The sequence below is a fragment of the Pundamilia nyererei genome, unplaced genomic scaffold, assembly GCF_000239375.1.
Source record: "Pundamilia nyererei isolate P.nyererei 1_Seehausen unplaced genomic scaffold, PunNye1.0 scaffold00010, whole genome shotgun sequence".
NCBI lineage: Eukaryota > Metazoa > Chordata > Actinopteri > Cichliformes > Cichlidae > Pundamilia > Pundamilia nyererei.
In genome coordinates, this window is record NW_005187411.1 from 1,591,092 (window position 1) to 1,615,722 (window position 24,631).

The 24,631-nt window shown below is 39.9% G+C and overlaps 1 protein-coding gene across 3 annotated transcripts in view; it reads right to left on the reverse strand.

The window, feature by feature from the left end:
* Positions 1–720: 720 nt before the first annotated feature.
* The window catches only part of aqr (aquarius intron-binding spliceosomal factor), a 45,462-nt gene continuing 21,551 nt past the window's right edge, over positions 721–24,631 (reverse strand). For all 3 annotated transcript variants that reach the window (XM_005723772.2, XM_005723773.2, XM_005723774.2), the window contains exons 25-36: positions 24,485–24,594; positions 21,291–21,426; positions 19,086–19,295; positions 16,989–17,126; positions 16,807–16,878; positions 15,978–16,165; positions 14,709–14,880; positions 11,213–11,383; positions 6,521–6,606; positions 3,316–3,490; positions 1,975–2,085; positions 721–1,141 (exon numbers count right to left, since the gene is read on the reverse strand). In XM_005723772.2, the coding sequence (XP_005723829.1) occupies positions 875–1,141; positions 1,975–2,085; positions 3,316–3,490; positions 6,521–6,606; positions 11,213–11,383; positions 14,709–14,880; positions 15,978–16,165; positions 16,807–16,878; positions 16,989–17,126; positions 19,086–19,295; positions 21,291–21,426; positions 24,485–24,594 (1,836 nt within the window). In that variant the 3' untranslated portion in view covers positions 721–874. The remainder of the gene's footprint in view (positions 1,142–1,974; positions 2,086–3,315; positions 3,491–6,520; positions 6,607–11,212; positions 11,384–14,708; positions 14,881–15,977; positions 16,166–16,806; positions 16,879–16,988; positions 17,127–19,085; positions 19,296–21,290; positions 21,427–24,484; positions 24,595–24,631) is intronic.

Here is a 24,631-nt window from a genome sequence, read left to right on the forward strand (position 1 = left end):
ACAATGTGATTGGTCACTTGCAATGTTGAACCTGGAACAACATTTTCATGATGGTCTGGGAACAACACCAACACGAGGATATCAGATCATCCTTTGTAGAACACAGTGGAGACTTCTCAAGGTTTGGAGTTGCATTTCAGCCAGTGGTGTTGGACATTTTGTCAAAATTGATGAAATTCTGAACAAAGGAAAGTACCATCAGATTCTAATCCACAATGAAATGCCATCTGGAAAGTATGTGATTGGAAATATATTTTTTCAGCATGATAATGATCCCAAATACACTGCCAGTGCACTAAGATAGTGTTTTTCTATCAGTCTTGGACTGACCCCTCCCCGAGAGCCAGGACTTTAAACATTATTAAATCAGTGTGGGATCATCTTGACAGATATGGAATAAAAAGGCAGCCAACATCCAAAGAGCTTTGAATGTCCTTCAAGAAGCCTGGAGACTACTTAAAAAAATTGCAAGTGAGTTCAAGCTGTTTAAAGAATAGAGGTGGTCATACCAAATATTGACTTTCAATCTTATTAGAATTGTACAAACTCTTTTTTTGCCTTATATACTGTATTTATATAAATGTTTGCGGGGAAATGAGGAGGGGATTAATACTTTAGCACAGAGCTGTATGTGTTGGTTGTGTGTGGGACACCCATAGAATGGTATTAGTATAATGATGATGCCACAGTCTGAATAGATTTTTTTTAATAAAGTACTGATAGTAACAAAAATCAAATGTTTTAGAAAAAAATAACAAAACATCACAATGATCTTCTCTCAGTAGAAAACAGATTTAAAATAGGTGACTAAGCACTACATTTCTCTTCAGGGGATCCACTTGTTCCCTCTATGGTAGTCCCATGTCAGGATGTTCTACTGTTCTTGCTCATCTGCGCTCTCTCCATCGCTGTCGCTGTCTCTACCAGGATGCTCTGGCATCTTAGCATGGCCGTCAGTATCCTTGTTTCCTTCCTTCTCGCCGGCGTCCTCCGAGTTTGGCTCTGTGCTCGCCGTTCCTTCTGGGTTTTCCTGCTCCATGGGGGTTTCCTCCTGTGGCTCCTTAGATGTAGCAGTGGTCGACAAAGCGCCAGCATCTTTTTGGGTCTGTTTTGGAGGCAGAGCCAGTTCTTGCTGTTGCTGCTGAGAAGCCAAAAGAAAAGGGAAATGTTCAAAACACAAAGGAAAATATTTCCACTTTTTTTGGCATTATATTGTCAAATATACTCAGCTAACTGATTATAAAGAGCACACGGCCAAAACTGATGTAATCTTATACAAAAACCCTGCAAGGAGTCCATCCTTTGCAATTTTCTTTAAGTCCTTTTTGCAGAGCCTGTCAGTCTACCACAATGCCACTGAACACCACTATGAACAGCAGCCTCTAAAACGTCTATTACATTACACACGTCTACGCATATGAAGGAAAAAATAAACATCACTATCTTCATGGATTTACTGCAGCACTCAAAATGCATTAGTTGGATTTAGGTGTTCGTAACAGCGTGGCAAATAAGTGTTTGACATATAGGTGCATCTACAGGAACATATTCGTTGTTGAGGGTATTTTAATAGAGATAGCTTTATAATAAAATGTCTCTTCCTTTTAAGTACACATGTTTTTAGTATCTACTATTATTTCTCTATAAAAGGTGATAAATGTATGTTGAAAAACTACATTGTTCTGTGTAGCCCGTTCCTTCTCTACATTTCTTACATCTGACCTATTTACTGTACTCCATTAAAAGTTAAAGATTAAAAATACAAAAATGGCAGCTGGGGACAGGCGCTGACAGCTGCCAGGAAAGTTGATGACATCTGTAAGCGTGTCAACGCAGGATGGTTGCCAGTTTTTAAACTGCCTCAGGTGTATCACAGAAGAAACTTTTATGATATCGCAGTATCATAAACATAGTAGGTGTGCTGCTGGTTGATTTATATGGCTCCTTTCACACAGTCCACTTTGTGCTCTTTACCTGTCTGTACTGCTGGGAGGTCTGGATCATGTGCATGTACATATTATACACCAGGTTGGCCATTTCCGGCATGTTCTTCACAATTTGGTCAGGCTGTCCAGAAGTATCTCGCTGAAAGGTAGAAACAAAAGAAGTTTGATTTCAGCCCAGGATGCGATCAGAGAGGAATTATAATGAAGAACTTTTATCGGTCTTGCTAGGGATCACTCTTTCAGGCACACGGACTTGGTTAAGTATTGATCCGAGGTAAAATGTGCAGGGAAATTACAATTCAGCAGCCCACTGCTACCCGCTGGTTATTTCAAACAAATTTCCCTCTCCAGTGATCACTGCTCATGTATTACCAAAGAAGTCGGGGATGCAGAGTTTTTAATTTGATAATATTAGTATGCAGACAGAGTCTTGCAGGCTAAACTGAAGACTGAGGCAAGCAGAATATTCAATCTGCTTGGCGGATGCCTCTTAAATACAGGGGAGATGCCCACAGAGGCCCTGGGGGCATCATGTCAAAGTATACTACTCCACAGTTTAACTTTGTGTGCTTTCACTGCAGTAAAACCTTCATTAAAAACACTGGGGGAGAGAATATGATAACTGCATATGATTATAGATCGAATATGTATGTTTCCATATGAAGCTTTAGGCAGCTTTGTTTTTTTTTTTATAGCAGCTTCTGAGTTAGCCCCGTTAAATAGCCCGTGACACTTCCAGTTGAGTGTTGCTTGACAAAGTCTGACTTTTAATCTACATGTGCGTGTAAGCAGCGGGGGTTTACTGACTCTAGATAGATGGGCTAAGCAGGGGCCACATGTGTGTGCCCGAAAGAACTGTCCCCCATGGGGATGAACACTCTAGTGTCAGAGAGGCTATTGGGTATTTTAGACATCACTGTTGCCAAACACGCCTGTCAGTGAGACACTGTGACCAGACAATGGTCGTTTCATGCTGGTCAGTCGGTGGTTTTGTCTTCTGACCTTTGGGGTTAATTATAGCCATAACTGTGTTTCTCATCTTTGCAGCTGGTCTGCAGAATGCTCTTACCAGACTGGGTAAAGCTGCAGTAAGAAGTGGGACCAGTGAGGACCAATATTCTGAGTGGAATGAAGATTCCACTCTGAATATAAAAAGGGGGGAATTAGACCGAGCCAGTGGGCTGTAGCGGCAATGACGTGGTGGGATGGTGAAGACGGCACGAATTTTATGGAAATAGGCACTGGCCTGAACCGTGGGAAAGAAGCTCAGTTCTTATCAGCATATCTCCCACTTGAATATCTCATAATGGGGCAGATCTGATATGGTAGGTTTTATGAGATCAGCATGAGCATGGGTATGACTGCTTACAGGCTGTTCCTGGTTGTAGTACTCGTGTGGTCTAATGTGTAGCTGCAGTGGTCTGGCAGTGAGCTGGTTGAAGGCAGGAGTCAATTCGAAGCAGTTCTGAAACAGTGACACTCGGGCAAAGATGTACAGGCCCAGTCTGGCTCTTGACATGGCTACCACCAGACGCCTCACATCCCTGTGGAGAGACAGAAAAAAGGATTGACTTGAGGGGAAAAGACGTGAAGGGGTGGTGGTAAAATGTGTGAAACTGTAAAGAAGAGAAGAGATCCTGCGTAGGGGCAAAAACAAAAACTGAAGTGAAGAGATCACAGTGAAAGAACCGAGTAATGGTTGAAGGGGAAGAGAAGAAAAGGCAGCGTAGTGTACGAGGAAAGAGGTTTAGTGAAGGATAAGCGGCACTACTTAAGTGGGAAAAATACTGAGGATAAGAGAGAAATACAGAAATGGAAGACAAAGGGCATGGATAAGCACTGCAGGCAAGGAGTCAGAGAGGTAGGAGAGCACGGGAAAGGGTAGGTGGAATAGGTTACTTTTTTATGCCATCAAGTAGTATTAAGAGATTAAGGACAGAGGCAGTCGTTTCTCTGAGCTTTCTCTGGCTTGCTGTACTAGCCAAAATACTTGTCTCTTTGCTCCCCTGCAAAAACACTGCTCGTAGTACACATCCCACTATACTGTACATTAGCATTCTATACAAAACACACATACATGAGGAGAGGGAGAAGATTTGGACAACTGTAAACACCACAGAATGAGTCATTTACAAGGGGTTTCCCTTTGAACCTATTGAATCCTTATATTGTCTCAGTTATCTGCACAGTTAAATTTGCTTATAAAAAAAACATGTAACTATTTAACTGACCTGTAAGTCTGTGGTGTGAGATTAAACATTGGTGAAAGCATTTGAGGAAGAAGCTGTTTTTACTTAACCTGTTAGCAGTCGGACGTACCGCCCACGGTACATTGGATGGTTTAGGGGACTAATTGGACTGCTAAGGGGTTAAACAGCTCTGGCAAAAGTCTTTATTTTGATGCTGATGAATAAGACACACAGCCATGTTTTTCTATATAGCCTACTCTTAAGTATAGCCAAAAATATGAAATGTGGAGTCCACCTGAGCACTTCATGAGATTAAGAGGATTAATCTTTGCAATATGCATGATGAGTTCTGTGAATATGACAAAAAGGCTTATGGGAGCCATTGTGCAGGGTACGAGTGAGTAAACGTGAGCAGCCTATAGATTAATGTGAAAATTACTGCACATTTCAGGCAAAAATGGGGGCACAGTACAAAATGAAACATTTCCACAGAGACAAACTACCGCTGCCTAGACCAATGAGCACAGACATGTGGAGCAGATGAACCAATCATGAAGCACGATAGCCTGTGGACATGGCACTACGGAGAGACGCCCACCTGGACTGTGCTGTGACATGACAGGGCAAAGTGGACGGTGTGTGTTCCCACATGTGTGTTCGTGCATGTCAGAGCATCTCTGAATTTGTGCTGCCCTGTCAAAGTGTGTGCTCCTGCATGTGAGCGTGCCCGTGTGTATCACGGGAATGCTTCCCCTGTCAAAGCGAGGGTCAGCTCATCATATGGTCAGCTGCATCCCCTGTGGTTGTCACGGCTGCGGATTGCCATGAGGAGAGGGGCAGGGGAGAGAGGGGGAGGAGGATTGTGAGGTAAAAGCCAGTGGTACACCGCAGTGATCCCATTATAAGAAAAACACAATGAACAGCACTAGGAGCTCCTATGAAGCACTGCTCTCTCAACCACTTAGCTGACCATTCACAAGCTGTCAGGGAAGCCAACATATGAATGACCATTATGAAAAACTATAGCAACAGACATAACTAGACATTTTCTGTTATATTTTACATTAATGGTTTATTCTGACTGACTCATGGTGGTTGATTTCTTATTCACATCCCTCACAGTTAACAATACATATTAACAATTAAAAAAGCAAATCTGAAATTTGATGCAGCCCGACAGAATAATCACAAAAAGGTTGATTCAAACATTCTTATATGAAATAACCACAAACATTATCAGTGACTGGCAGCTTGGTTTTCAGGACCTTGAAGCTCAGTGTTACCAAAAGTCTTATTCAAGGAGAATAGAAGCTCTAGAACTATTGTACGCTCCCTGCACTGAAAAACTGCTACACTGAGAATGTGTAAAAGGTGGGATGTAATATCGAGTCAAAGACAAGATCAAATGAATGATACAGAGAGGAGAGCAGGCACTGCCAGCAAGATAAAGTACCCCTCTCTGTAGTCAGCTGCAGTTTCTCATTTTCAGCTACATCAATTAATCGCTCCATCTGTGAGATGAAGAAAGAACAAAATAGAGTTTTTAAGTGTTTTCTGTGCTAGCTAAATGGCCACGGTGATGGGTGGGGTGCACAGAGCTACAAAAGGAATGGCTTATAATTTGCACTCGGGTTCCAATTTGCAGACTGTCCAATTCTCTGATAAAGCTGTGAGCAGTGCAACTGCAACAGCAGCTACTGTTCATCACAGCCAGCGGCCGGCATGTCAAGTAGAAGTGCTGAGGATCATATGCCTGGTATAAAACCCTTGGTTGTTGGAATCTCACAGCAGCAGAGAAGTGAAAGATCATTTGACTACAAATTAATTCAGTGACATGGGGCAAAGAGGCCATAGCCAAATGAACAGAAAGCAGAGAGAAAACAAAACAAAGCTGCCAATGAAAGAAGACGCCATGAAGAGGCGTGTCGCAGAGCAGTGATTATCCATCATACTGACTGCTTTACAGTTTGCCTTTGATCAGAACTGAACTCTTTGTTAGTTATTGTCAACCTAATCATCAGAGCACAATTATTTCTCTTAATTGGAACAAAAACTACAGTCAGCTCCATAGATGTGTCCTTAAGCACCTTTATCCTCCCTGCATCATAATTAAGCTCATACTTACCTCAAAACTGCAACACTGTTATTTCCCTCAGCAAACTTTATTCAGTAGTTACACATGACAAAAAGAGAAAGCCTCCTGAGAGCAGCTGTCTCACGAGAATTAAGTGCCAGCTTTTCTGCAGTGTTATTTCCCTGGAGGATGTTTATCTTAGGTGTATTTCATATTACACAAGTATTTTAAAGCAGAATAGCTGCTGAGAGCTGAAGGCTATTTTGGATCAGATACTTTTTTTCCTGCTTGGCATGCAAAGAAGTAATTACCTCAGGTGTCCCACAGCTTTGGTGCGGACCAGGGAGAGGATGATGTAGTTGTTCTGCTGACCCTGGAACCTGTCCACTGTCGTAATCTGTACAGACACAAACATATTTATTATTCAACAACACGACACACAAATGCACATAAATATCAAAGATATGCTAACTAAGCTCCGGCAGCGGATACGCTTTGCAAAGTAAATGAGTGTTTGCATTTTAGGTAGGTGGAGGGATTTAGCTGAAATGTTTAAAAACATGAGCGAGACTGCTTTCCGTCTTAAATTCTTTTTCTTTGCCTTTTCTTTCTTTTTTGAGGGTGAACGTTAAGAGATGGCAAGGTACTTTCTTGTTGCTGCCGTTATCGCTGTGGGCCACACGGGCAGCCAGCAGGGTTAATACGGCTTAAAGGGCATTTGCCACCAGCAGCCTCTTACCTGGTCTCCTGGGAATCAGGGCCACTTGGGAGGGGGAGGGGGGACTACTTGACTGCATCAGAGATTATTTCAAGGAGACAGAAAATGTAGAAGTGGCTTTCTCTGTGGAATTTTTTTTTTCTAAGCAAAAGGGAACCCGTGTCAGCCAATTTGCTTTTATACCCCAGTAATCCTGTCTTGCTGAGAAGTGTACTTATTCAACTACATAAAGAACTGTGCTGTGTTTTGACTTTGTCAGTCATGTTACTTTATGTAATAAAGCTATCATAAAGCATGTGCACTTCAAACTCGATACAAGGACTGGTCTTGATGAGATGCAAGAATGTGAAAACTTTCATACTGTACTACCTACACTGAGTGTGCACAGCCTTGACAGTGTTGGAGAGTGTATACATGGAATATGCTCCAACTTCATAAGCTCTTTCATGATCATATAGCCTTCACTCGGTGTCTATTTTTAGTGGTGTTTCCGAGTTGGACTAGAAATATCTTAGGGATGTAAATCTGAGTCCAAAATCACATTACACAGTGTCTACACTGTGTAAACAGCATGTGTGTAACTATAGACTGAAAAGTTGATGTCAATGCAAATAGTGTGATAGCTGGGTGCTCCTGTTGTTTTTGGTTAGAAGTTACATGGAGATGTTACTGGTTAATGCTTGGTTAAAGTATGCTGCTCTGGAAAAAAGCTGCAATGTTTAAAGATTATTCCGGAAAAATATTAAGTAGAATTATAATAACAGAGCTAAATTATTTTAATCAACTACTAATAATTGAGTGATTATGCCTTGGGTAGAAATAATTCCTTCCATCCCCATTGTGTATATATCCATCCATCCATCCATCCATCTATATAAATAATTGTTAAATCAATAACCGATTTAAATCTGATAGCACAGTATTAGAATGATCAAGGAAAAACACATCAGAGCTGGAGTGTCCCCTATCTTGCAAATGGTAACAGAACCAAATAAAAATTGAGTTTAAAAGCCAAGTTACTAAGTCCTTTTTTTAAAGTACTGCACAAAAATGTTTCTGTATAGTTACATACGACACATGCTAAAAAAAAAACCTCATAGCCAGGCAGAAAGAAGTTGGCCTGTCGTTTATAGTTTCGCTTTTTAAAATGGATCAATAGGACATCAGCTTCCATTGAGGAGCCATACAGGCCCAGAACTACAGCATTCAGTAACTAGCCATGCTAAATAAATCATCCTGTGGTTGTGGTTACCACCTATTATTAAATGCAACTCTCAGTGAACCTCTCCAAAACTCCTTTTGGATAAGAGGAAGGGAATGTGGGGAGACTGTGTGTGTGTGTGTGTGTGTGTGTGTGTGTGTGTGTGTGTGTGTGTGTGTGTGTGTGTGTGTGTGTGTTAATGTGTAAAATCGAAAGCGATGGGACTAATGAGGTATTTATTTACGTCTCCCTGTTGCTATGTAGAACAGGTGCAAGGCCAGAGGCAACAATATGTTGCTTTTACAATAGCAGGAGATATCGTTGGCCGTATGCTCAAATTACACATCCATGGTATGCATGCACGTACTGACACATGAGAAACGGTGAATCTTGGTTTGCAGCAAATGTGGTTCTTTAGAGAGGGAGTTATTCTTAGCCTACAGAAAGTGATAACAAAGCCCGGGTCGAAATTCTCCCCGAGGTATAGCATTCTGCATGGTGTTTAGTTATTTATGAGAAATCTTCCAGGGAGAGAATTACAGAGGTCGTGTCATTGTAGCACATGCATGTCCGAGGACATAAGGAAATACACACAGCGAATACACTGTGAGATACACAAACAGCTATTGCACTGCCAAATGTTTTCTTCCAACATGCCTTCTTCTTATGGAGACAATAGCACACTATTAGATGATGATCAACCACTGATCTCTCCCATCTTATTTTCTGTTACTCTGTCTTACTTATGGTAATTACTGCTGGGAATGTGCACAAGTCAGACCTCTGGATTATTCAATTTTTCACAAGAGGAATGGCAGGGACGCCAGAGTTAACAGCTTTGTATTGCTTGTGTGTCTAAGAAAAAACCCCAACAAAAAATATGACGCTAGGAAATGTTAAGACACCTTTTCTACACATTTCATGTTGTCAAAGAGGCTAGTACTGTTGCTCTCAGTATATGAAAGCTGTGTGTTTTTGGTCAAGGCGAAGAGTTAGACAACTGCAGAGGGTCATTCAGAATAAGGACTGAAACCTTAAATAGGTACTTTGTCACTCTGCATTCATCTCTTCTTGATCCAGTTGATGTATCTTCTTACTAACGAAATAGTCAAACTCTAACAGTCAGACTTCCAGCACTTCTTCATCAAAGAAAAGAGAACCAAATGGATATTTTCTGTAAAACTCAGGAAAATAAATAAAAAGTGTTTGCGCACATGCTGTATTTACGCAAACTGTTGTTTGGGATTTGGTAAAAACCTTGAGCAAGCATGTTTGACGCTGGCACTGTGACTTGTGCTAACTGGCCTTCCTCTGCTTTTCTTTCTAATTAAAGTTATAACAGTAAAGTAAGCTGGATGTTGACATTTGTGCCGTTTTACCCTTTGTGACACACTGTCAGACACACTGTGGACACAGTGCTCAGCGCCATGACCTTTCAGCTGCTCAGCATTTTTTCCCACAAGAGCCCATCTTTCTATTTCATCCCTCTCTGTCTCTGGCCATCTTTCATCTCAGCAAATCTAACAACCTGTCACTCCTGTCACTTTATTACTAGGCATGCATACTGACTAAGGCCATGAGCACAATGAATGATGCTTTATGTCTTGACATTGCAGGACATTTCACATGGCTAAGCAAAATCTCTGGCTAGCTGTCAGTGCAGGGAATGTACTTCAAAACAAAACAACAAGGTAGGGTTGCACAGCAAAAAATACAGACACAACAGTATGGAATGAGTAAAGACTGAATCACAGTGGACGCTATAACAAACCACTATTCTAACCTCCAAATTGCTATCATACTTGGAAGAACCTGCTTCCTGTCTGCCTGCTTTTGGACAAAAACGGCCTATGTATATTTTTGATTCACTTTTTATGTACTCAGCAGGAACAGATGAGTAATGAGAAGACAGTAAACTTTACAAAATACTGTGTGATAAACAAAAAGATTCAAGTTACATACTATTTACATTTTCTGGGCATTTGTGGGAAATAAAAATACATGTCTTCTAAAATAGAGATTGAATGGACCTGGATTATTGCTCTGAGAGCCACCTCACTTTAACACTCCTGCTGTTAAAGAAATACCAAAAAATATGCACAACTAAACTAAACCGATCGCAATATTACCGGTACTGAAGGCGTGCTGCTGCTGACCCTATGCTACCTGACATAACAATGCTCTATATAACTGTTGATATGCCATTTTCACTCCACTCTTACTGGAATGCCGAAAGAGTCTGTGACATTGTTAAGTGTGTGAAAACCCTAAAAGAACAGAGACCGAAGAAAGGTGAGACAATGTGTGTAGCGGGAGAAAGCGAGGAAAGCATAACCTGAGGCTAGTGAGTAAAAGCATTTAGCAGTACAAACAGAAAGTGGAAGGGAAACTGTGCCGGCGGGTTGCTGACTTAACACATTGTAAAGAAAGGAAAAGAGGAGAGACGAGAAGTTCGGGGGAATAATAAAGGCTAGAAAAAAAACAACCTAACTGTATCCCCTCAGGGATGAACAGACTCTCCCTGTATTCACAGTCAGTCAAACAAATGTTGCAAATACTTGCACACCTCTAATTTGCTTTACCTGTTACCACTCTGTCTTTTACCCACCGTGAAAAACTGAGATTCACTAAAATTCAAATAGTATTTAAAGTTATACACGGATAAACTCCAGTTCAAATATAAAACTCTTCTTAAAATGAACAGACAAACAATACAGTTTTCACATTAATGTTAATGAGTGACAAACACTTAAGGAAATCCCTCCAAGATGCTTGGAGAGCTGTGAATATCTTTCCCAGTGCAATGGAGGATAAGAGGTTGGTGCAATAACTGCAGCTGGCATCCGGAGGTGTGAAAAAACTATCCATGTCATGTGTGATACGCGTTTCCAACACGCTAGTCGTAGCCCTACACGTATATAGGTTATATATAAGTTTGACTGAATACTCGCAAAACCCAGTACTTGCTACAAAACCTGTCCAATAATCCAGTGTGTTTATTTAATTACCTCTTGCTTGTGCTTTGATAACATGACACATAAAAGACTGCTGCTTCTTAATTGGTTTGTTTCAAATGGTGCTTACCTTGTGGGGCTGACCAAACACTGGATTTCCAGCACAGCGTTGGTTGATGACATCTCTGATCAGGTGTTTTTGTCCATTGTAGGTGGTGAGGATGCTGATGCGCTCAGCTGGGTAGCCCAACAGACGCATGTACATGTATAGAGCCACAGAATACTCTGCCTCTGCCAGGTTCTTAACAGAGAGAGAGAAAGCTTGGTCAGAATAACATTATATTACTGAAATAAACAACCATTGCTGCCCAACCTCTGGGGCTGAAAAATGAAACTTGTGCTAAAGTGGTACATATTGCAGTCCCTCAAACTGCCACTTATAGCTGGCTCCAGAAGAAACTCAGTCCTTAATGAATTCCATGTTAAAGGAGGTTTTGATAACCTCAGACCACCATATTTTATAATGACACCAGGGACTATTGAGTAAATTGCAGCCTCTTGGTCACACACACACACAACACATGCCTGCACACCATTTGCTTGCATCAGCCAAAAAAGTGATGATACATAAATAAGCCTGTCCTGCACTGTTGTATACTACTGTGCATCATGTGTTTTGCACATCAGTTATGAGACCAGTATGTAAGCTGAGTATTAGTATAATGACAACAAATTTTACTTTGACAGGAAACAGCTGTCAGCACCAGAAACATGTTGTGTAACTAAGTTACAGTGGCCTACTGCTTGTTCATCATAGAAGGGAATGTTATTCATACATATTGAAGTATATATAACATAGTGAAGCAGGCAAGATACATTTAACAAGCTAGTGTTTGGCTGCAAATTTGCTATGTTGCACAAATGTGGTGAAGTTTAGCTAAAAGAAAATTGGCAGCTTAAGTAATTTAGAATAATTAGCCAACTTGTTTGTTGATATTGGAGTCCATTTCTAAGCTACCACTTGCTATTGAAGCTCTCTGTTTACACTGTGAGCAGACGAGAGGCACTGAAGTGATCGGAAGCAAGTGTAAACATCAGATTTCTGGAATTTTCACGGAAAATCACAACCCCATCGTTTACACAGACATTAGTCCCCAGTCAATCTGAGGCAACTAAGAGAGTCAGGGACAGTCTCTTTTTATGTTGCAATCACTCAGAAACTGGCAATGAAAAGCATTTAACTGCTGAAAAAGGTTACCTAACGTACATTTAAAATGCTCACAAACATGTGTTTTTTCTCCTTTTTGTCACTATGCACAACACAGGAGCTCTCTGTGCTTCATAGATAGAAACACACATTCAAATAACCACACTGACAATGGCTACATTGTTACTACCTACACCTATCTGATATAATGATTATAATGATTTCTCTTTCATTTCCAATTACAAAGGACCTAGAACTACATCAAAGTTTTTCTCCCAATGTGAATACATGTAAAACGTTATTCACCAAATTAACAATCAACAAATTCCCAAGCTTGTGCACCCTGGTTCCAAGGCTACATTCTGTCCTTCAAATAAAACCCAAAAAAGAAAAGAAATAAAGGCAGCGCCATGTATTATTCATTCAGTTTCAATTAAATGTGGACTGCTGCCTCGCATCTTTGATAATAATGTATGCAGCTTCATCAACAGTTCCTGAGCTAGCTGCACTAGAGTCAGCACATCAAAAACAATGACATCCTTTATTCTTAGTCCCTTATTACCTGTCTACAAATGGCACAGATAATTAAAAATCGCAACTTACTTCTCCAGCAAAGTTACTTCTAACCCTCTGCATTTACAGATCATCTACAAAACCACAATCATGTAGCAAAAGGCAAAAATGCATATCTCATACACACACACACACACACACAATTAAATAGACATTCAAGTAAAAACCTGTGACGCTTCCAGATTTGTGTCTTTCATTTGCATGTCTAACATACATCAGATCTAAAGCCTAAACCCCAAAAGAAGCTGGCAACTATTACAAGGTCAGACCTAAGCCATTGAAATTTGAGCCGGTGGTTCGTGACTGCAAAAGGACTAGATAGGATAGAATGATCAAACATGCACCGAGGAGAGAGGGTTACATACAGATACACTTTAGAGTAGATACAAGAACATTATTGATATCGAGAGGCATAAATTCAGGCTACCTGTAAGTAAACTCCACCATGCAGGTTGCTCTTATGCAATTTAAAATGTAGCTTGTAGAGCAGAAATTTCTATAACTAACAAGCCTAGTGGCTGAGGGAGGCAATTTCCAAACAGAAGATGTGGATTTAGATAGGCATCTTACTCTTCATGAGCCATTTGACAACAGTGAGGTACTATCAGTTGGCTGAGACTCAACAGGGAAAGAGCTTTAGCAAATGAGGCAAAGCACGGGAAAAAGACCCTTTGCACTATATTTTGTGCACACAGTATTTGTGTATGGGTTCTGCACAGTTCACGCGCAACCACAAAGCAGTGGTTGTGGCAGTGTTTGTTCAGCTGCGACATGTATTCAGTGTACACTGGATACAATTGCTCCTCTAGTGTCAAATTTATCCCCTTTGGTTTCCAGGAAAGTGCATCTGTGTGTGTGCTTGTCAAGCATAACGAATGATATTGAGGAGATTCCCTTGAGGAGACTCAAAATGGCAACTGGCAAATAGGGTTGAGGTTCATGTGACCTGGTACCGCGAGAAGCACACATGGTGCTGAATTAAGAACAATAAGAAGCTTTAGGGACTTGAGTGTGCACAGCGTGAATGTAGTTGCAAGATTCATGAAGCAATATGATCCACTTAATGGGTATGCAGGTTCTAAATTGAAAGCTTCAATTTGATATTTCAATCATTACACACGATACCTTATCTGAAATCCAGTGCTGTCGGCTCTGATTACTACAAACTCTTTTAAGTATATGTTTTATTTACAGTATCTTACATTTCTATAAGCGATACTTTTCTTATTTCTCTTCTTGGAGAAATGTAATTTATTTTTTGTTTTTTTTACTTCTTGGGCTGGTGCACTGCAAAAGTAAACACCCCTATCAACCCTGCCCTGTGCCCAGACACAGTCTTTGTGCCTCAGCAATGTCAGGATGAAACACAGTCTGTCTTCCGGTGTGAAGGACAAACCGCCTGGTCTGTGCTGGGCAGCCAATGTTAGCTGCACACTAAGCAGAGTGATGAATATATTATATGGACTGGTAGCTGAACCAGTGAAATTTAAAAATGAATGAACTGCTGTACAACAACCAATTTAGAGGAAATGGGGGCTAGAGAGAATATGCTTCTGTTTCCTGCTGGAAGTGTGAATGTGTTTATTTGTAAAGGAGTGTAGTTCCACAGCTTGTGTAACATGAACCATTTCAGCTATTCAAACAATTTCTGTACCTGTGCATATATACACAAAATAATAATGGTGTTCTGTTTGGAGTATTCAGTTATTTCAATTGAAGTAGCTCATACTTTGTTGTTTTTACATTTTTAAAATTAGTATTAAGATATTGGCAATATGTTGGACAAATGGCATACAAGGATGTGCAAGGATTACATCAAGTGTGTTCATTCGTGTGATCTACTAACCTGATAAAAGTAAGGGTTGGGCTCAGATTCTCCCACCCCATTGAAGTCTTCCACGTTAATTAGCTGGAAATCAAACGTCAGGCCAGGGTTGGGCACCTGAAACTCGGGAAGTTGCTGAACGTGAGGCAGGTTTCCCAGGTGTTTGTAGCGCCAGTTGTACAAATTGCACAGGCTGTGAGATAGCAACACAAACACGCATTAGGTCACATCTGTGTTACTGTAATACAGTTTCCCTGACAGGACCATTGGAAATTGTAATCAATCAGCACAATCAGGGTTCCCACAGCTTAAGGCAAGGCAGATATATTTATTGTGTTTAATGCAACTAAAACTGAAATGCAAGATCAATTTTACAGTAAATAAAGAAAAATATTGCAATTTCTCCATTCTAATTCAATTTCTGGGGGTTAGAAATAACCTCGCTCAGTTATTTAAACAATGCAGCACATCTTGGGCTGAGCTATGTCCTGTGAACTAACATCCCAAATATCTGGACTGGACTTTTTTTCTCACGTCAAAAGAGAACAAGCAGATTTTTTTTCTTCTTGCTTCATACAAGACAACTGATGCACAAAACGCCAGATTTCAGGCATTTGATCTTTCTTCATTGGTGTTGTCATTTTTGTGCATGTTACCATGATAACAGGTGTTATTCTGATTATGTTGCTATGCTCTGCAGCCTGCAGTCAGAGAACAGATGGGCTCTTCTCAGTAAATCCAGTAAAGGTATCATTTCCCAACTCTGGCTGTTTAAACAGAGTCTGCCTGACCATCCTGCTTGCCCGGCATTACTACACAAATGTTTTCTCCATTACCAAGCAAAAACATTTCTTTTGACAAAGGCTCAATAACTAAATATACTAAAATGAACTGATTTATCTTTAACTGTTTGCTAATGATTTGGACATTTCGCCGTCGCTGTGGCCAGTCTGAAAGGTTTTTTTTTTAGCAACAACAGTAAGAGGTCTCATGGTCATTGCTTAGACTGCCTTACCTAGATTTAGCTGCTCAGGTTTAATGCAAACTTGAACATTCTGAAGCAATAAGTTAATAAGTTTGAGTTTTTTGAATCAAGGTTAAGACCACTGACTTGCATCCATAAAATAAAGCACTGTAAAGCATAAAGGTATATAGAAAGAATAATTACTATTAAATTACTATTCAATTATGTTTAAAGAACTGTTTCCGAATTACATTTAAACATTAAGTTTTTTTTAATCCTTGTGAGCCCCTGTGGGTAGTGAGATTGTATTTTGCTTGGTGACCCACCTTGCACGTGCACGGCCCTGTGCATCCAAGTCTATTGTGGGCACACCTAGGCGCACAAATCGGGTGAAGAGAGACTGCTCCATGTTGGAGTACTTCTGGAAAGCCATGTTCTTGATGACTGGGGGCAACTGGTGGTGGTCGCCAATCATGATCCAGCGCTTTAGCCTGCTGTAGCCATCCTCTGGGTTCTGCAGATAGAGGAACATAAGATGATCAAGCAGTAAAAAAAAAAAATAATAATAATAAAATAGAGATACTGTGACAATATACAGTGATCAGTGAAGGTGCAACAGTTAATTTAGGTTTACATTTTAATTTCCAAATCATCATCTGGCATGCTTACTCTAACAAACATATAATGTGTCATACTGTAAAATGCAGTGATGTTATTTGGAGCTGGACCTCACAAAGATCTAATATCCCACCCATTGTCTAAGATTGTTTTAAAGTGTGATCACTGGTTGTGTTTGAAAAGCTGGTAGTAAAAGGGAAGTGGAGGACAATGATCCTGGCCAAAGCCTCTGACTGGCACAGTGGTGAGGAGAGATAATGAGGAGTTCTGGCAAGGTTGCTGGATAGGCTGGTGTGCCTAATGATCTTTTCCGTAAACAGAAATTACAACACAGAATGTTAGTCATAGCTACCAGAGACCAACACCATTTTTATGGAGCCCATTAGGAAAACCTTAATGGGGAAAGTCAATTTGAAAAGGCTACTGATGTAAAGATTAAACTACACAAACCAGTCACAATGACAAATCCTGGCAGGTTTTGTGAGAATAATTTTTCAGTCAAGATTAACAGTCAAAACAAGTTAGCATTTCAGTTACCTGTAGTAATAGAGGGATGAAAGTCTCAATTTCCAGAATCTGTGCAGCTTCTTCCATCAGGATGTTGTCATACTAATAAAGAAAGGAACAGCTTGATGTAACTTCAATAAATAAACTAACTGCATCCAGACAAAATACAACCAGATTATTGGGAATGTATTTTTAAACTGACAAAAGTCTACCTTAAATCCCAGCTCCACTAGGTCGTGACGTTTGAGTGCAGCGTGTGTGCAGGTCATGGCAATGATTTTGGCTTCTTTCACTAGCAGATATTTGGAGCGATCTAGTCCACTTCTTAGCAGCTCGAAGGCCCTGAATTCCTTTTCGGATAGAAGAAAAGTGATACTCAGGAATGACGTCACAGAGCTATGTTATAAACCAGATTGATAGGGAACAAAAAAGTAAAATATTATCACAAAGAATTAAAATTGCTGACATTTATTCTGTATTGAGTCATTTTTAAAGGTTTTTTCACACTAGTGTGGGGGATGACTTTAATGAACAATTAGTATGACAGATGATGGCTAATATAAAAATCTCTTGTAACATAATAGAATCTTAAATTTAAAAAAAGCACATTTCAATATTCAGAAATCCAGTCAGCACACATCACGATACACTGAGTGGCTTATCTTTCGTCCAAATGTTTGAATTTCTCCAACTGACTCTACTTTTCTTTGCTGAATTGCCTAATTCAAAGTGACACCCGGAAGATGAACCACAATTCTAAACTTCAACAAAGTCATGATGGACATCTAAATGACTGGAAACTTACAGTACTCCACTTTTTAATGAAATGTATAATTAACATAATCCCTCTGCTTTCTTCTCTCATTAGAAGTGAGTGTCCTCTTTTTTCCATGATGCAGTGATAGAGACTAGCCAGCCGCAGGGCTCTCCTGTGAAGTATGTGGGGTGTATTTTGTTTTTCAGTAGCTGTGGCTTGAGGAGCACTTTAGCAGAGATTTTCTTACATGGGTTACACTATAAAGGAAAATTTGGGGGATTTTGTAACCCAAAAAACAAATCAGTTCATTTCAGGGTGGTGATATGATGACACTACAGAAAGCTGTGGGGGGATGCACAGAAGAGGAGTAATGGTAAACAGGCAAGCTATTTTCAGGTTGGTACACTAGCTCTGGAGGGTAGGGATGGAGGAGAGGAGACTCGGACAGCACCATGGTATAAATATTTAATGTGTTACTATTTTAGCATTAATATTAAACTAATCAAAACATGGAATATTGATGAAGTCTATTTTTAAACCCCATGGTACCAAATGAGTTGAGCAGTGATATTAAGATGGTTAGAATTCATAGAAGTTGAAAAAACTAGGAAAAGGGAACCAAAAATAAGTTAAAAAGTGGAATGAAACGGTGGAATTGCAGAGGAGTAAACAGCAGATGTCTATACATGAACGCAGGAGGCACACTGTCTCCCTCTCTCTCTCTGTTTGCCTAGCAATACATTCTTAGGATATTCCTTTGACAGCTTATTCAAAACTGCTTTTACATTTGAAAAGGTAGACAGATAAGCATATTCAGCACAATGTTGCTTCTGCTACCCTGCACCACACAGAGCAATACTTCTTAATGGGTGTACAGATTACACTGCAGCATGGGTGAGGCTCAGGGAGGAGGGAGGAGGTGCTGTGATGCAGTGATTCAGAGGCCAGCCAGATAAATCAAGGTCACAACACATGTTGGGATATTACCTCTAGCCAATAACTTTTTTTATTGCTTTTCGGAGACCACCTTGGTGTTCCCATAAATCTGAAATGTTTTTGTTATCCCTACAGAAACACTTTGATGGGCTCAGAAGGAATAATAACAGACTTTCCGCTGTGTTTGAGAGCGTGAAGGGGTGTGAAAAAGAGTGACAGAGAAAAACACAGAGCCATGAGCATATCTATAGGCATAACATGCAAGGCGGAATTTTAAACTCAGAATAAACACATCCAGGATTGTGGATAGTCACTATTAGCTGACAACAGTCTGTTAATGTGGGGGCCAGGTAGGCAGTTACTTGTGCAAGAGAGAATGTGCAATACCTGGAAAGACAGCTGGTATGAAAATAATCAAATACAGCAGGTAAAGCTTATATGTGGGTTTGAGTGAAAAGGGGTATATATTTATTGCTAATTTTAATTTGTATTTAAACATTAGTTTTAGATTTAATGACAAACTATCTATGAATAAAATTACCTTGGCTTTTTTTTTTTTTACTCAAGTAACCAGTTTACATGCCACTTGGAGTTGCTGGCCCTGTGATCTTCTTACCTCCAGCTGGGTAAATATTTTCTTGATATGGCGATAGCAGCCCTCTGCGATGTCCATGTCCTCCTCATATGACCGACCTTTGAACACAGGCTGGGGTGCATTGGAAAAGTACTTGTGGAAAGGAAAGTGTGCAGCAACAGCCTCCACCTCCACGTTCTTGCCCTGTTTTGGTTTTACTTTGCTCATGTACTCTTCCCAGCGGGATATCACCTGTTATGGGGAGAGACAACAGTCACAGAACACCCTCTCAAAGAGTCCCAGTAGTGATATTTAGTATACACCCGAGAATCAGGCATCTATGTCTTATTCGGGTTTGAGTTGCAAGTGTTTGTCACCTTCAATAGAGTCAATCTTTTCTAGCAAGCTGTAATTGCTTTAAAGTGGGCTGTTATGCATGACAGGTGGTCCTGAGATTATGCTGAAAATCACACCTGTTCACGCCAATAAACTCTTAAGGGTCTGCAGCATTTTATTTGGGAGATTACTAATTAAGGGTTTCAAAAAGTAGCCTTACTTAGCCACGGCATTCAGAAAATGACATGGGGTATTTTCTCACATGAGCGATGTTTGTATGTTCTCATACAACATTTGTTTTTGGACAGCAGAAGGAGGAGGACTGCCAATCTTAAATGGCTCTGCTAAGCTTAAATTCAGACTATAGAAAAATAGATAAACAAGCAAAAATGAACAAATGAGAAGCAATAGGCTCACTCTTGCTGAGGTGCTCCTGCTGAGTATCTAATAACCAAACCCAAACAGCAGGGTAGCTTATTTCTATAAATACCCCTTTAAAAAAAACAACATTAGGGATAGCATTAATGAGTCTGCTAGAGGACTGAGCTTAATTGCATGTTGAGTATCTGTCTGCACAGATTATTAGGACTACCATGGAAACCTTAATGATATGTACAAAGTCACTGTTATCAACAATCACTCACATTCACATGAATAATCAAGGAAGTATGCTCACGGTCAAGTTATCACTACACCAACAACCTCCTGACATCTTCAAAAGACAAAGAACTATACAGTTGGGTCTGAAAATGTCTGAACAGTAACACCGTAATTTTGATCATTTTGGTTCTGGATGCCTACACAATAGATTTTACCCGAACAACTGAGATTCAATTACAGTCTTTAATTAGAGGGGTAAACAAGAATATTTTTACACAACATTAATTTAGCCCTGAGTGAAGGTGAAACCTTGGACTTCTGTGTCAAAAATGTTTATTTTTGGAATTGTTCTATTGAAACTGGGGAAATTGTAGTAGGTAATTGCTAGCAGTGGAAATTCAACTGCAGCCTGAGGGGACAGTAATGATGAGGTGACAGGAATAAACAGAAAGCATTAAGAGCATTTCTAAATATTTATATTCTTGACAGAAAGAGCAGATTGCCGGGGGAATGGAAACTTCAATAATGTCTGCATTTCATTCATCAACTGTCTGAGGAGGAGGATGGTCGTTACAGAAATCCATTCTAATTATTTCTGCAAAATATCTCCTTAACTCCATCTGAAAATCAATTTCAAAATCTCTACACAAATGGTGCTTAATGCTTAATAGAAGGATGGATCTGAAAGTCGTTTTTTCCCCTTACTTAAGTCACACACAAAATGAATAAAAGATCAGAGTTAGAAGTACATCCAACATTACATGTGAATTTTTTTTCTATATCACAGAAACACATGTACTGCCTTTTCTCTGCAAGAACAGACATGGCACGGCAACATTTACAGCAACGCCTCAAAAACCAGGCCCTTCTGTTTCAAACGCTGCGTGGTCATGAGGTTATATAATAATCCTGTGACAGCTTTGCCCTTGACTTCAACTTCTGAGTGCACCAAAACAACACAAGTCATATCCATAACTGTGTGTGTGTGTGATATCAAAACAATAAAGCAATTGAGAAAACTGAAATGCTTTTTATCAGCACAGTAGTTTTTTAGAAGGTTGATGCTGATGTTTTGAGTTTTCCATCCTGTTTATCACTGATTACTGTCTTTTAAAAATTACCATTTGTTGCAAGTTTATCAACATCAAGGCCAGATACCAATTTTTTGGGGCAGTGAAAAGTATCAGATCTTTTTTCCCCCCTACCCTGAGTTCCTACAGGTGTTTCTGACACTGGAAGGTAAACACAGATGTCTGCAGTGGACAATTGCCTACACTTGCTAATTTAGATTGCAGCTATTCACAGTCTTACCTGGTAGAGGTAGAAATGTCCAGCAGTCTCACAGGTATAAGAAACATCTCCTGGGACATCCAAGCTCTCCTGTAACCTTCCCACCTCTCGGAGAAGCTCCAGTCTTCTGGCCAGGACGTAGTTTACCCTTCCATATCTGAGGAGAGCACAGGAGTGTTAATCAACAATCTAAATGGTTAACCCCTGTAAAAATAAGAAGGCCGTTGGAACAATGAGCCAGCTATAACAAGCTATCACAACATGACACAAGAGTGATATTGAATCGAAATCACACTTCCTATATACACCCAGAAAAAAACATGGCATAATAACTAGGGTATGTTTGATTAATTAATGCATAATTAAAATTTGGTTGTCTAAGTGAGGCGACTAGCTAAAGGTTAAAAATCTGCATGCCTAGAACAACTTCCTCAGTTGGAGATACACTAACGTTCAATGGCCGAAAATTAATTTGCACCGCATAACAGAATTAGAGATGAGTAAAACTGTTGTACATAGCAGAGGAACATCTGTTTGCTCGTCCATATTTTTCTGTTAGCGCTGGCTTTCAACTTAACTGCTGGTTTTGTAGTAAAACTTAAATAAGAAATCGTATTTATATCATCCTGATTGGGTTTTATGTATGTGTAAGGTTTGAGGGTGTATTTTTAACAGGCATTTAAAAATCCACACCCTCCAATCTCCAGGAGAAACAGAAAAGGAATTTATAACAAATTGCTTTCTACATAAATCCAACAATGGTCATGACCTAAACCAGCATGTCTCGTGACCTGCATGCATGACTCATAGCAGCACATACTTAAACGTGCAATTGAGCAATAAGAAAACCTCAGACTGCAACTTATGGCAAACATGTGAGACAGGGTCTTGTGATTACTGACTTGACTGTGCAGAATATTGGCTGTCTGGTTATGGTCACCTGGGGATATACTTCCTTTTCTACGTTCTAACATACATCTCATTATGCAGCTAAACAATACTGCTGAAAAATGTCATCAGATGGCAGTGAGACAACAGACAGGAAGAAGGAGGGGTTACCGGGTAACACTAGAGGTGAACACTATTTTTAGACCCTCTCCAAAGACTATCGGTCAGCAGATGACTCAAAGACGATCACACTGCTCTGCCTGAGTAAAATTAAATAAAAGTGAGAAGTGACGTTGCCTCTTAGGATGACACACCTATAATACACTCACCAAAAGCCTAAAATAGATACAAAGGTATAGTGCATGTGCAATGTACATTAATCTACAAGTCTGTCTTAGTGTTTTCATAAACTCTGATAAATGTAAAACATCTGAATGAGAATGGTGTATTTCATTTTCTGCCCTAAATTGGAATCATAAAATGATCTTGACAACCTGGGATGCAAATGTAGACCATCCAAAACTAAACAAGGGCTTCCTTAAGCCATCACCAAGATCCCCCTTCTAAAACTCATTAAAATGGCACAAAATTTTTCATGAAATGCATGGAGGCATTGTCAATTAAGGCTGTAGCTTCCCTCTTTGTTAAGCACTCAGAAAAGCACTGCCGTCTATTTTTTATCTCATGTACAGTGTTAATTAAAACTCTCTGGCTCTCTCCTCATTCTGGTGTCAGTGGGGTGGAAGAAGTGTGGAGTCGGCATGTTGTTGTGAGGCAACTGGGCAAGCGGGAACATGTCGACTGCTGCTAGCTAGAGCTCTTTCTTTTATGTCTGTGTTGCTGCATAATTTAAGAACGCATGAGACTGCCTTCATGTGCGGATGCCCAGTTTCCATAAATCATCATTCATACTACAGCCATGCACTCCCAGTAGACAGCAGTCATACAAAGGGTACAGCAAATGAGAGGCATGTGTAACTCCTCCCTCGCTCCTTAAGGAAAGCTGAGAGCTATAGGGTGCAATTTGCTCAGTGCCATGGATGGATGAGATGGTAATTAACATTGTAGGGTATAAGAACACTTTAAATAGTAACAGCATAAAAAATGTATTAAAATTCAGTGACACTGAGCTATTTATATTCAGGAGGTGGCAGGAGAGCGCTGCCTGTGGTGAAAAAAAAAGTTTCCGGCTGGTACATTTATTAAAGTGTTAAATACATTAGTGATTATATAAAACTGTACATGTTTTGAGTATTTTGTGATACTCTGGTTTTCTGAAGTGTGCCATGAGTACAATGACCCCCACCTACTTTTTCAGGCTATCTTACTACGTCTCAATAGTACTGAGTCACTATCCTTAAAGGCATTAGACATACTAGGAACAAGCATATATAAGAGAGTTGGGAAACACTGGGACTTCCTTATGAGGACCAGTGAGTCTTATCTATGGTGTGTTCTGTGTCCTGCCTCCATTTTTGCATTTACAGCTAGTGTTAAGCCTGGGTGGTGCATGTATTTGATTATACTCAGATAATGTCAAATCACCACTGATTTAAAAATAAACGTTCCTAAGTTTTGGGTATTTTGATTCATTTATGAATTTATTACACTGTTGATAATTCCTAATTAAACAGATCTTTCTATTCTTGAAGTAGATTAAGGACATTACTACAGCTACTTTTCCATCTGACTTATCACTAATGATCTTAATTATTTATTTAAACACTTCTTACTATGTATTAAGTTATTTACTTGACTTCTATAGTGCCAGCTCACAACATTTCATCACCAGGTGCTTTTTATCACAGCGTAAATATCCTGTAATATTAAGGGAAACATGCAAATGCTCCAAACAGTGGTAAATCCATATAATTCTCTCTACATGGCCTGCTGCTATCTTATTAAAATTTATTTTAAAAACTGGGGCAGAACCAACCAATCAACTGTTGTGGTCCAGAATAGCTATGAATGGGTTACTTGGGCATGTACTGCTTCTAAGTGCATGTCTGCTGAGACAGATCCCTTAGGCTGGTGGAAAGGACTGAGAGTCCAACAATGCCTAGTGAAAATAAACCAGGTCCAAAGCCTGACATATGAGAGTGTAGCAGCCTTGTCAGTGCATTGACTCAGACCTACTGTGTATGTGGGAGATGGCATTAATGGATGTGAGTTGCCTCTGCAATTTAGATACACTGTAACTCTGAGACATGATTTCCCACAAGTGATGGTGCATTCAAGAAATATTCAGTTTTCACATATGCAGTACTGTTTGGTTAGCTGTACCCATTTGTGTGTGTCATCTTCCACCTGTTATCTTCTTTGCTCACCTGCTGAAATCCTTCTCAGTCTCCAGCTCTTCCTCTCCATGGCCCAGACGCAGAAGGTGGCGCTCGTCGATGTCTAGGGCCATGATCTTTTCAAAGAGTTGGTTCAAAGCCTGATGTGGAAAGAAAAAAAATCTCCTTCATTTGTAT